Here is a 13,910-nt window from a genome sequence, read left to right as displayed (position 1 = left end):
TGTCTTCATTTTGCTGGTTTTTTGGTGTTTTCGTTCTGTTTGGTCGCTTCGAGGTTCTTGGGAACCAGATTCTCTGTCAGCTCAACAAAACTTCAATGGGAAAGGAAACAGTAATGTTTTTCGATATTGTTCCTCAGTGTCTTTAGACAGTTTTCTTGGCTTTGGAAATGAAGCAGATTTTTGAAAACGCTTCGACTCAAACGAGACCTTCTGGAATCGTTCGGGGTCAGAAACGCTGCTTCTGCACGTGTGTGTGTGTGTGTGAAGACCGTAGTGGAGTGTTCTGCACGTGCTCAGTATCAGGACAGTGAGCTTTCATGACTGGAAAGCAACTCGTGGTCCAACATGCCGACGGCGTCGTTTTCAGAACGTTGTCGCATAAACGAGACGCTGAAACGATGTTTTCTCCCGAAATGTCATCGAAATGGAGCCTCGCAGGGGAAGTCAGACTGAACACTGACCACATTACTGCAGTGGCACAACACACACACACACACACACACACACACAAGCTAGAGTACGGGCAGATCATTCATCTTCTTCATTTGTGGAGCTGCTGGTCGTCCTGTTTGGACGGAGGAGAGAAACCCTGGAAATTCAGAATGAAATGAAGCGTTGAGAGTGAAAAGGCTTGAAAGTTGCCCCCCCCCCCCCCCCCCCCCCACACACACACACACACACACACACACACACACACACATACCCTAACCCCCAGGGGGGTTTCAGCAGATTGGTGCATCAGCAGCGCAGGTTCACTCCGGGAATCATCCCAGCGGTGACGGTGGAGCAGGTGACGGCGACGGACAAAAGGACAGGAGAGGATGGGCGAAAGTGGGGGGAGGTGGAGGCGGCGGTGGTGGTGTGCGAGTGTGTGTGTGTGTGTAAAGGGTGAGGGGGGTGGATTTGTTTGCTATACCGCCTAATCCAGGCAGCGCAGCATCACACACCAACACCATCTGTCACCGCTCGCAGTCCGCCGGGCTGACGGACGGCTTCCTCCAGCGTCCAGGAGGCGTCCCGCAGCCCGTGTGTGTGTTTGTGTATGTGTGTGTGTGTGTGTGTGTGTGCAGAGGGTGGGGGTCCGGTGCTTCTGAGCCGGGGTGGAGCAGGGAGAAGAGCGTCTGTGATTTACCCAGCAGCAGTGGCGGTGGAGGAGGAGGCGGCGGCGGCTCTCCGATGCTCGGCGCTCAGTGAGGAGGAGCAGGGAGGATGAGGATGATGATGCTGCGGCGGCGACACACCGCCGAATCCGCCGCCTGCGCCTTCTGACTGCAGGGGGAGGGAAAAAAGAAAAAAACACCCAGACGGGACGACTGGGATGCTGAGGAGAGGCTGGAGGCTGCAGCATCCACCCGCCGGGATCCAGACCAGCTGCGGGGACGCCGTGGGACCGCCTCCCGGTAAGACCCCGTCCCCCGTCCCCCGTCCGGCTGCACCTGTCTGCAGACCGATCCGGCGCCGGGGAGGGCTTCCAGCAGCAACAATTGTTCTCCGTCACCGCTGAGGCAGATCCATCTTCTCTGAACCCAGACCGGCTCCAGAAGCAGGTTTTAAACGAGATAAACTGAAACGTTGTGGCCTGTGAGCAAAGCTGCTGCTGCTCAAGGTGACATTCATCCCCGCAACTTCTCCGCTTCCCATCATCAGGTCTCCTCATTCATCCGCAGTAGTTTTCACGGTGGTGATTATTCCAGAACTTTCATTTAAAAAGTTTGCGATGGGCGCTGGAAGATGTTTATTCGTTCCAGGTTTGATGTAAGATGTTGATTTCAATGAGATGAGCTTCAGTCCTTCCTCAGATAATCGCAAATTCCTCAAATATGCAATAAATAACAGAAGAAATTGGAGAAAAAACTAACAGGCTTCCAAGGAAATTAAAATGTGTTTCTGTGAGGAATTAATTAAGGCATGTGATTAAAACTTGGACAATAATCAATAATTTCAGGCTATTTAGGTTTAAATTTAAACTTCAGACAAAAAAAAAAGGAAGAAAATTCTAATATTTCTCTGCAAGGGTATTTATTTCATTGCAATGACTCATTTTATTTGATGAAAAAAAATGTTTAAACCAGGAGGAAAGTTTTTTGCTTTGTGCGTGTTTCCATCTTCCCTGATTGAGAAATGCGATCTGTTTCATCCAGTGAGGGATCGTCTCACATTTCACACATCATGGTCTTTTTTTATCAGCCACTGCAGATTTAATGGAGCTGAAGAAATGTTTGGAACTTTGTGGCAAAACGGGCAGAGAATAAATGTTAACCGCATCGTTTTCACTCGACAGATCCTCATTAGCTCTGGCCGTCTGAACTCATCCTCCTGCATCCGCGGATGCAAGGAAAGCATCTCGGTCTCCATGGTAACCGGCGTGAAGCTGCAGGACGACAAGGCGCAGCCCTCAAGAACACTTAAAATGCACTGTTAAAATACACTCTGAGGATAATGTAGCTGTTCTGTAATGTGTTGAAATACTGCAGAACCAGACTGGGAAGAGGAGACTTTCTGCAGAGCCAGATTGAGGCGTATCTTTACTTCTCCAAGGCTCTGACTTAGTATTGATAGAATAAGAATCTATACTTATTGATACTTCTCTGTGGGTCAGATCTCAGTTAGTCACATTCATTATCAGAGATATCAATACTTCTGTATTGATCAGTCCATCACTACATGAAGTTGAGTATAATTAAATAATGCCTCCATGTCATGTTTAGGATTATGAATCTATTTTATTGTAAAACAGTGTTTTTATTTCCGCAGTGGCCAGTTCTGGAGCACTGCTTCGACCCAGCCTGGAGAAGTATTCTGATCCGCCTCGGAGGACAGTTTAGACCCGCCTCGGAGCTCTTCTTTCCCCGGTCCGGAGAACACTTTTGACCCGCCTCAGAGGACTGTTTTGGCCGCGCTCGGCCGCCGTAGCGATGGGAGACAACATGTCGAAGCGGCTGAAGCTCATTTCCTCAGACGCGGAGATGGAGGAGCGCTCTTTCCCGAACCCCTACCCGGACTGGGACCAGGGCGTCCTGTCAGCCGCCTCCGGAGCAGACGCGGACTACCAGGAGCCGTTTGACGCCGACGGGAAGGTGAGAGGCTTTAATCTAAAGACGAGTTATAACTCAATAAACACCTGCTAACGGAGCTAGCTGCAGCCGGAGCTGCGTTTGGAACTGTGGGACAAAACAGCTTCGCGAGCATCTCTGCTCAAATTAGTAGATTGTGTTTCGTGATAGAAGAAATCAAACTGCTTTTTTGAGTTATATTTGATCTTTGAATATGTTTTAAAATATACCAGAGCTGCTTTTTGCTGTTTCTTTACAAGGGATTTAGCGGCAGTGTGTGAAAATCCGAGCAAAAGACCAGAACGTGAAGGCAGCACTGTCAAGCTAGCAAACTGTAAAATCCTAAAATCTGCTTTCAATTCAGATCTTTGTTCCTAATATGACATAGTTTCTTCCCACCTGGTGTATAAACGTGCAGAAAATATACAGCTGGACTTGAATAGCAGGGAATCTGCAGGTTGCAGCACATTGAAAGACTGCAGCAATGTTTACAACATGTACACAAACACACGTGGGCGAGATTGTTTACATACAATAAGGCTGCTCAGTATATTCCAGATACCTCTTTATTCCATTATATTTCATATGAGACGTTTCTATCCTTTGTGCATTCATTCTCTGCAAAATTGGAATATTTACACTAAAACAGAAATGTTTGAAGTGTTTGTTTTTGACATGTTTCAGTTCATATTCTGCAGACGTTTTGAAGCTAAGGTCGCTCTGACTGTGATCACACCCTGACACGCTGTGAGTCTGGCAGCTTTCCTCTGGATCCCACTGTCTCTGGACACAGTGGCGTCCATTCTGCAGTCTGTCACTGCGCCTCTGTTCTCACACTGCAGGTCTGCCGGCTCACTCTGACCTTTGACCTCTGTGTCTGCGCCACACCGTGGGGATTGTGTATCAGAGGATGAGGAGAGAGTGTGAAGATTTAGAGAGAGGATTGTGTTTCCTGATGGTCTCCGACCCAGAACTGTGTGATATACGGAACATTTATTGGTGTATCGACATTTGTAATAAAGATGCTGCTAAAGAGTGGATTAAAGAAATACATCCAGTTCACATTCGGTCCAAGAAGAGAAATTTCACTGTTATTTACAATTATAAATCCCCAAAGATTCCATAAATCACCATTAACTTCAAATCGGGTTGAGATGATCACAGATTGAGACCATACAGCACAAATTAAACATTATGGCGTTCATAAAATCAGATTTTTAACAGATTTGTATAAGAGTTAAGATTAAAAAAACTTGGTAAGATTTTGTTTTTTTCACCGTGTTGACTTGCAGTGTGTTTCTAAACCGGACGGCGTTGGGTGATATGAACTTCTCCCTGAGTGGCAGCCGTTCACCGCCGCTGGTTGGTTTAAATTCATGTCACTCATATTATTCTCTATCCTGATTGGTGGATGGGCTCCTGAAGCCCGCCTCCCCTCAGTGAGTTTTCCGGCACTTCGTGCTGTTTTGCTCTTTCAGTGCAAATTATGTACAGAGAATGAAGCACATGCATCGTTAGTTTAATATCCTGTAGTTTTAGACTTTATTTTACTTTTTCTTCTCAGTTTGACTGGTGTGGGTTGGAGGGCGGGGGGCGGAGCCAAGCGTCACTTGAGCCGTGCTGCGCTCATTTTACCCGACATGCAGGTTACTGCCGAGTGTGAACGGCTCAGATCGGGTTCAGGAGCCGTCCGGCTGAGCTCCACACCGCAGGCTGCACGAATGAACTCTGGAGGATTAATTAACTCCGGATCAGAGGCGCGGCCTGACCTCCGGTAAAGGCTAAACGGGGCCCCGGGGCCCCGCGGCGCAGAGACCTCATTAGCATACCGGAGCTGCTGCCTCTCGTCTCCTCCCTCCTCAGATCAGCGCCTCGTTCCAGAGGAAGGTCCAGAGCAAGATCAAGGACCTGCTGCAGCAGATGGAGGAGGGGCTGAAGACCGCCGACCCCCACGACTTCTCCACCTACACCGGCTGGACAGGTCTGACTCCGCCCCCCTGGGTGACCCTGACCTGCTGACCGCCACCCACAACTCCTCCTCCTCCTCCTCCCCCCGCCAGGCATCGCCCTCCTGTACCTCCAGCTGCACCGCGTCACCCAGGAGCCGTCCCACCTGCAGAGGGCGCTGGACCACGTCAAGAGAGCCATGAGGGTCCTGAACGGCCGCAAGGTCTCCTTCCTGTGCGGCGACGCCGGGCCGCTGGCCGTGGGCGCCGTGGTGCACCACCGGCTCAACAACGCCGCCGACCGCCAGGACTGTCTGGCCAGGTAGGGTGTGTGTGTGTGTGTGTGTGTCATGTTGTACCTATCAGGACACGTTTATTCCATGTTTCTGTTTTATTTTGGTTCCTTCATAGAATCATCGATCACAGAATCCTGAAAATGACCCAGTGTGTTTCTGTGTGTGTATGGTGTGTGTGTGTGTGTGTGGTGTGTGTGTATGGTGTGTGTGTGTGTGTCAGGCTGCTGCAGCTGCAGCGCCCCGTCCTCAGCTCAGACGCCGACATGCCGGACGAGCTGCTGTACGGCCGCTCCGGCTTCCTGTTCGCTCTGCTCTACGTCAACAAGGAGGTCGGCGGCGACGCCGTGGAGGAGGACACCGTCACCAAGGTAACACACACACACACACACACACACATAGAACCTATCAATGGAGAAACCACTCAGACATGTTTGGAACCTGCAGACTCCTCGTAGCGGAGCAAAGCTCCCGCAGCTGGGATTGAACCGGGGTCTTCTGGCTGTGCGGGGGCCGTGCTCTACACTGCACCTTCACCCTCCACCGCTCCTCCTTTTTTAGTGATGAATTTTAAATCACTCGGCCGGTCAGACACCTTCAGCTGATTCTTTATTCGACCTTTAATCCTCTGAATGTCGTCTTTCCCGCCGTTCTCACTCTGACCTTTGACCTTTGAGAGAGCAGAGAGGTGAGACTCTGCTCGCAAAGCATCTCTACAGTACAGCAAACGCTTCTTGTTCTGACCATCTGTTCAACACTGAGCAGGGACAACAGTACAACACACACACACACACACACACACACACACACACACACACACACACACACACACACACACACACACACACACACACCTAGCTAGTGGATAATAATAATCCCTCAGTGTTCACAGTGCAGAACCTGCAGGACCAGATGTCTCCTCTGGTGTAGTTCCAGGTTCCCTCTCTCTCTCGCTCTCTCTCACTCTCGCTCTCACTCTCTCTCTCACACACACACACACACACACACACACACACACACACACACACACACACACACACACACACCCACCCCTCTCTCTCTGATGTCCTGACCACAGTCCTCGGCCTCGATACGGATCTGATTTGTCAGATTTGAGTTCCCAGATGGGAGAATTCCTTGAAAGCGTTGTAGCTGGGATGTCAGTCGGCCACCGGTTGCTGTTGATCTCCTCGTGCACGTGCACGTGCACATGTACAGTCGCAGCATTTCAGAAAAGCTGCGTTTACAGTAGTTCTGAGCAGTGTTGCCATGGAAACAGGTGGATGCTTGACGTGTTGGTGTTGGTATCAGTCAGTGTTGGTCTTTTGTTATCGCATCGGTCCGATCAGTAGAACTTGTTTAATATTAACATCCGATGTTTATCACCAACGTCAGTATCCGTCTATATTTTCATGTCGGTGCAGATCGACTCGTAACACGCAGAAAGTTACACAGACGACAAAACACTGTTAAATGATCAATAACCGTTTGGAAAAATCAATAGCCGTGTTCACGTCATTTCTTCCTCTTCCTCCTCCTCGTTTCATGTCTTAGCTAAATGTACTATCTATATATATTAGCTTATAGTATATTTAGGGGTGATAAAGTTGCCTGAAAGCTTCAGATAATAACACGAACCCACTAAATGTTCCCTTTAATGCAGTTATCTGCATACATAGTAGTAACATCTGGTGCAGTGTTGCTCCTGCTCGTTAGCTCTTTATTGCTGCTGCCGGTGGTTCACAGGGCAGCTTCAGGGATTTTGCGTACAAATCAAAGAAATGTGACAATAAAACTAGTGAACATATCAGAACTTAACGGCTGAAACCGTCACTCGACACGCAGCCTGTGTTGATGGTTGAGGATGGAATAAATGTTTAGTCTGATAACTACTGGAATGGCTTTGATTTAATTCCATTATTTGAATGGAGACTAGGGATGCTCGATTATTTACTCGATTATGTCTTCGAATTCGCAACAGCATTTATTGAAGATGTATAAAAAAAACAGTCTACTGTTAAATATATAATATCTTGTAGTGTAGTAGTAAAAAATAAAGTGTTGTCCTGCACTTACTCTTTTGAAAACAAGAAATAAATAAAATGCAATTAAAAATAGAAGCTTTAATAGAGTCGTCCAGAATAAATAGTTGGATAAATTGGTCCAAAATAAAATGTATGGTGCAGTGTGGCGTCTTGGTTTTATTCTGACTTGACTACTGATGTGTTTGAGTCAAACAGCTGCTCGTTTTACATTGAGTTCTTTTTTAAAACCACGTGTTCTTAATAACATGAAATGATTCGAAGGAAGATACTCGGTGTGTGTCGGAGCGCCGTGTCTCTCAATCAGAGGGTTTCAGGTTCGATTCCAGCCTCGTGTGTGTTTCATGGTGAGGAGTGTGTGTGTCGCTGCTGCAGCTCTTTGTGTCTGGCGGTCCCTGTGGATGGATATTCGGCTCTGAAATCAGCCAATCAGCTGCCCCGAGTGGTTGCTATGGCGTTTTCCCACCACCGGAGGAGGGAGGGAGGAGGGAGGAGGGAGCGGTTCCCTCAGATGACACTGAGGCGGAGTGTTGAAGTGAGGAATCACTCTGAGCTTCTGGGACATTAAACCTGATTAACAGACTCCCTGATGAAGGAGTGTGGATGTAAAGGTCATCACGGCGGCGCTTTGACGGGGCAGCGGCGTTTTGAAATGTGATAGCGGCGCTTCACGGCGGCGTTGCGATGTGTGACGGCGCCACTTTAGAACCAGCTCGTCTCCGGTTGATGGAGAAAACCTGAACAGCTACAGGACAGATGTAAACTCCTGGACCCGGCAGCCTTCGCGCTGTTAGACAGGACGACGTTAATACTCCGACTAGACCGCATAACTGACATTTACCACTATTGCTCTGATCCTGGACCAGCTTTATTGATCGGACCGATACTGATAAGGTCCAAATTGGCCGATATCAGTGCTGATCTTCCGTCCTTCCCCGGAGTGAACCGGTTTCCCTCCAGAGGACGTTTCCTCCAAACCACTCCTGATCGTCCTGATTTCACCCAGCGGGATGTGGTTCGTTCCTCCAGTGTGTTTCTGTTCAGTTCAGAATGAGTCATTATGCAGACGATGAAGTGAAATCTGTCCCAACTCGATCTGTTTCATCTTCATGTGGAGGATTGACGGATTTGAGCCTCTGCACGGCTTCACACTTCCCCCCCGCGCCGCCTCCCACCCCAAAACTTCAAACTCCCCCCGGATTGAGTGAGTTCTCCATCAGGGCAGCAGCCGCAGGCGGAGCTCTGATCAGATTCAGCCTCTTTAATCTCCTTCATCCTGCTGGCTTCACTTCACTGGCAGCGTTTAATTCATGGATTCCTCTGAGGCGTCTCTGCAGATTGATTTAGAGGGTGGAGGAGTGGAGGAGTGGAGGGTGGTGGGTGGACGCCCAGTGCTGAAATTCATTGGCGTGATCATTTGTAGATGACAGGTTTTTCTATAATTCTGATTATCTTTAGTCTGGAGGAGAGGAGGAGGTGGAGAGGAGGAGGTCATCTGAGGCAGCAGTGGTGTGAATGAAGAATGAGAGAATGTGAAAGTACTGTCAGGAGGGAGACGCTGCTCCTCCTGCTGCTGCAGAACCATCTTCCTCGTCCTCTCCGTCGCCTTCCTGTCCTGCTGACTCAGACTCTGGAGGCCTCTGCAGTCCAGATTCTGACTGTTTGAGGCAAAAGAGAGGAAGAAACACTAAACATCCTCAGAAATCAGCTGAAATGAATCGGTGACGAGGAAGAACGAGGAAGAACGCCGCGTCGTTCAACATCTGAAAACTAGAAGACGATTCTGTTTGTCTCAGATTCTGACTGAAGGAAAATGATCTTCAATAAAAATGTCACGTTCTGCTTGTAGATGTGGATCCAGAACCCTGAAACATGTATAAATCTCTCTTCAGAGCACAGGAACTGTGTAAAATCGGTTCTTCAGCTTCTTCCCAGTCTGAAGCAACTTGTTTCAGACTTTAAGGGAAATCTGTTTTGCCTCCATGTTTGTCTCCGCCCGTCAGGTGGTGTCGGCCATCGTGGAGTCGGGGAAGAACCTGTCGGCGGAGCAGAAGAAGACGGAGCGCTGCCCCCTGCTGTTCGAGTGGCACAGGAAGCAGTACCTGGGCGCCGCCCACGGCCTGGCGGGGATCTACTACATGCTGATGCAGGTAGAGCTCCGTCACCACAGCTCCACCCGCCCTGCAGAGCGCCGCCCTGCTGGGCCTTCATGGCTCTGAGACCACACCACACCCTGAAGCTCCACCCATCCTGGACGCTAACGTCCAGACTTCCTCCTCTGACATCAGACTCTCGAGCGTCTTCCTCCTCTCCAGGGTTGCTGTGTTTCTGTTAATGTGGCAGAGAACGCTCCCTCAGTGTTTGTCTTCCTGCTCACTCATCCTCTCATTAACATGCAGACTCTGGTTCTCGCTGCTGATCAATAATTCATCCAGACATCTGTCCGGTTCCGCCCGGCTGCTGAGTCCATCTCAGGCGGGTCCTGCTCCTAAACGAACGGCCCCCCAGAGAGCAGTGAAGGTTAAGAGTCTGCCGGGTTTCTCTGAAGCGTCTGGCTGAGAAGCCGGGCTGGGTTTGGGTCAGAAACGGTGAAAATGAGACGGGACGAGACGGGACGGGACGGGACGGGACGGGACGGGACGGGACGGGACGGGACGGGACGGGACGGGACGGGACGGGACGAGACGGGACGGGACGAGACGGGACGAGACGGGACGAGACGGGACGAGACGGGACGAGACGGGTTTCCAGCAGCTCGGCTCGTCTCCTCACTGACTCAGTGACGAAGTGAGACGCTGTTCCTGTGAAGTCGTCTTTGTCCTTCGTCTCCTGGTGGAGGAGTGAGAGCTGACAGGAAGCAGAACGTTTTATCGGGGAGCTGTTTCTCTTCCCATGCTGCCATCCTGGTCTCTAACCCAGACTCTCTGCCCCCCCCCCCCCTCCAGCCCGGAGCCCGGCTGCCCCCCGACCTGCTGTCCGAGCTGCTGCGGCCCTGCATCGACTACGTTCGCCACAAGAGGTTCCGCTCGGGGAACTTCCCGTCGTCCCTGAGCAACGAGAGCGACCGGCTGGTGCACTGGTGCCACGGAGCGCCGGGCGTCGTGCACACGCTGCTGCTGGCCCACAAGGTGAGGCTGCCGGGGGCCCCGGGGGGCCCCGGGGGGCCCACAGGGGCCGCAGGGTCGAACCGCACTAGCAACACTGACACCTGGTGGCTGAGCCGCACACTGCAGGGAGAGAGCCTGCTTCTGCTCATTACTCTCCTTAATGAACACCACACACACACACACACACACACACAACACACGCACACGCTGCAGCACTCCACCGCAGGCGGTTTGCGTCCTGCTCCATTAGGAGTCCAGCTGGCAGCAGACGCGCCGCCGTCCCAGCCTCCTCGTTCCTCTCACTGATGCAGCAGATCAAGACTTTCAAACACACTTCGAACAAAACGCCACGGAGCAGAGGAAGTGAGGACAGCGAGCCTCCAGCTCCAGCCTGACTGACGTTTACACATCGTCCCGATCCAGGGTCATTTGTTAAGGAGTAAAATACTGGTGTCAGTCAGCTGTTAGCTTGTTAGCTTAGCCACAGGTGTCAGTCAGCTGTTAGCTTGCCAGCTTAGCTACTGTTGTCAATCGGCTATTAGCTTGTTAGCTTAGCCACTGACATCAGTCAGCTGCTAGCTTGATAGCTTAGCCAGCAGTGTCAGTCAGCTGTTATCTTTCTATGAATCCATCTCTCGCGTTCCTGAATCTCCACAATCAGGCTTGGTCAGATGTTTCATTCCAGAACGACTCTGGACGCGTCCTGGAATATCTAAATGTTTTGAAGTGGCCCGTACGGACCTGTCTTGTCCTGTACCTGGAACACATGTTTAAAATGAGAATATGGAGCTGTGTATCGTTGCTTCATATTGAATTCAAAGTAACACAGTTGCTCTTTTCATACATGGAAATAAGTTTAATGTAAAATTTAATCCCACCAGACTGGTTCAGTGGTCACATGACGGAGACCAGGTTAATGGAGCAGCTCCGTTCATCAGTTATTCACCACTGATCATTTAGCCAGACGCCGCCGAGCAGCTTCAGCTTCAGGAGCAGCTTTGAATCCCGCTTCAACGCCTCGTTAGGAGACAGACCACGAACGGCAGTCTTACTGTAGCCTCACCACCTTTTTTAAATTGAAATTTGGCAAAAACTTTTTTATTTTTCAATTTTCACCTAAGAACAATAGCCTTACCACTTTTTAAATTGATTTCTTAAAGTTTTTTTTCTGACATTTTCACTAAATGTCAAACGTGTGTACTATAACCTTACCACTTTTTTTAATTGAAATTAAAAATAATTTTCACCTAAGCACAAATGGTGTTACTGTAACCTCACCACCTATTTAAAATTGAAATTCTGAAAGCAAAGTTTTTCAATTCAATTTTCACTAAAAGACGGATAACGGTCTTACTGCAGCCTTACCCCGACCCCCTTTTTTAATTGAAATAAAAAAAAAAAATTCAATTTCCACTTAACCATAAACCATAAATAATCTTACTATGGCCTTACGACTTTTTTTTTTTATATATAAAAATCTCAATTTTTTTTTCTTACAATTTTGACTAAGTGGACAACAACAGTATCAGTGTAGCCTTAAAACTTTTTAAAATTGAAATTCAGGAACATTTTTTTTCCCCCAATATTCACTAAACAAACGACGGCCTTACACCTATTTAAAATTGAAATTCTGAAAAAAAATTTTTTTTTCTCATTTTCATGAAATGACAAACTGAATTATTGTATTTTACCGTTTTTTTTTAAATTAAAATTCTTAAGAAAATAATTTTCACTAAATGATGAATTATGACTTTTATTCATTGAAATTCTTAAAAAAAATTTATTTTTTGCAATTTTCACCACAGCTCGAATAACGGTCTTACCTTGCCGTGTATTTAAAGTTGAAGTTCTGAAAAAAAAACATATTTTTGCAATTTTCACTAAACAACAACTAACAGTCTAAGTATAGCCTCACCACTGTTTTTTTAATTGAAATTCTTAAAAAAAATTTTTTCCCAGTTTTCATGAAATGAAAAACGACTCTACCACCTGTTTAAATTGAAATTCTGAATTTGTTTTTATATTTTTACGAACTGACTAACGACGGTCTTACCATAACCTTACCACCTTATTTAGTTACCACACCTTACCACTTTTTCTTCATTGAAATTCTCAATTCTTAAAAAAAAAAAAAAAAAAAAAAAATTCCAGTTTTCACTAAACAACGAATGATGGCCTTAGCACCTGTTGACAATTAAAATTCTCAATTTTTTTTTTTATTTTCACGAAACGACGCACGAAGGTCTTATTATAGCCTTACCACTTTTAATTGAAATTGAAATAATTTTTTTTCAGTTTTCACTAACGATGAACGATAGTCTTAATATAGTCTTATCACCTATTTACAATTTATACACTTATAAATGTATTTAAAAATGCCCCCCCCCCCCCCCAATTTTTACCAAACAAACAACTTTCTTCCTGCAGCCTCACCAGCCGCCTCACCAGCCTCCTCCTGTCTCTGCAGGTCTTTAAGGAGGAGAAGTACCTGAAGGAGGCGGCGGACTGCGGGGAGGTCATCTGGCAGCGGGGGGCTCCCTCCGGAAAGGCTACGGCATCTGCCACGGCACCGCCGGCAACGGCTACGCCTTCCTCAGCCTCTACAAGGCCACCCAGGACAGGAAGTACCTGTACCGCGCCTGCAAGGTGAGACCGGCCGGCCGGACGGCGCCGCCTCAGAACCCCCTCTCAAACCACCGGCGCTTCTTTAACAGCCGGACCTGAAGTTCTTCACTATTTTAAGTTCTGCTCGTCCCTGCAGTTTGCCGAGTGGTGTCTGGACTACGGGAAGCACGGCTGCAGGATCCCGGACAGACCCTACTCTCTGTTCGAAGGTACCGACGATCCTCTCCTCCTGCGGCGCTCTCTCTCTTTTCTTCTGTACTCGCTCGCTCGCTCACTCGTCTGCTTTGGGAACGTGATGTTCGTTCCTTTTTTCAGTCACTGCTTTCATATCAAGATTAGCTGTGTTTTAGCTGCTAGCATTAGCATTAGCCTGCTAGTAGCAATTTGTCTTGACAGTTACTATATAACTAAACTCCTGTTTAATTTTTAAACACCTCATGGATTTTAGACTGACTCGATGTGTGTGTGTTTCCTCTCAGGCATGGCCGGCACCATCTACTACCTGTCAGAGTTGGCCGATCCTCAAGCTTCCTGTTTCCCTGCGTTTGAACTCTGACCTGCCGAGGAGGAGGAGCCTTGACCTTTGCCCTCAGGCTGGATCAGTGATCGGATCGAACTGGACACAGAAACTGAACGAATTGGTTCTGAACCACGTCGGAGCGCCACACACTCCGAGCCTTTCCTCCCGCTGTGTGTGTGAAGTGTGTGTGTGTGTGTGTGTGTGTGTGTGTGTGGTGTGTGTGTGGTGTGTGTGTGTGTGTGGTGTGTGTGTGTGTGTGGGTGTGTGTGTGTGTGTGTGTGTGTGTGTGTGTGTGTGTGTGTGTGTGTGTGTGTGTGTCGCGTC

General features: G+C 48.4%; 1 protein-coding gene across 1 annotated transcript; it reads left to right on the top strand.

Moving 5' to 3' along the window:
• Positions 1-2,875: 2,875 nt before the first annotated feature.
• On the top strand, positions 2,876-13,758 carry lancl2 (LanC lantibiotic synthetase component C-like 2 (bacterial)). The gene is given in 10 exon segments (XM_030099890.1): positions 2,876-3,077; positions 4,917-5,034; positions 5,114-5,321; positions 5,516-5,663; positions 9,338-9,484; positions 10,280-10,462; positions 12,909-12,977; positions 12,980-13,087; positions 13,203-13,275; positions 13,546-13,758. Coding segments are annotated over 10 exon segments (1,293 nt in total). The 5' UTR covers positions 2,876-2,915; the 3' UTR covers positions 13,623-13,758.
• The last annotated feature ends 152 nt before the right edge of the window (positions 13,759-13,910 follow it).

The sequence above is a fragment of the Salarias fasciatus genome, chromosome 9 (assembly GCF_902148845.1).
Source record: "Salarias fasciatus chromosome 9, fSalaFa1.1, whole genome shotgun sequence".
Lineage (NCBI taxonomy): Eukaryota > Metazoa > Chordata > Actinopteri > Blenniiformes > Blenniidae > Salarias > Salarias fasciatus.
Note: the sequence above shows the minus strand (reverse complement) of the source record. Positions and strands in the feature narration are given on the sequence as shown.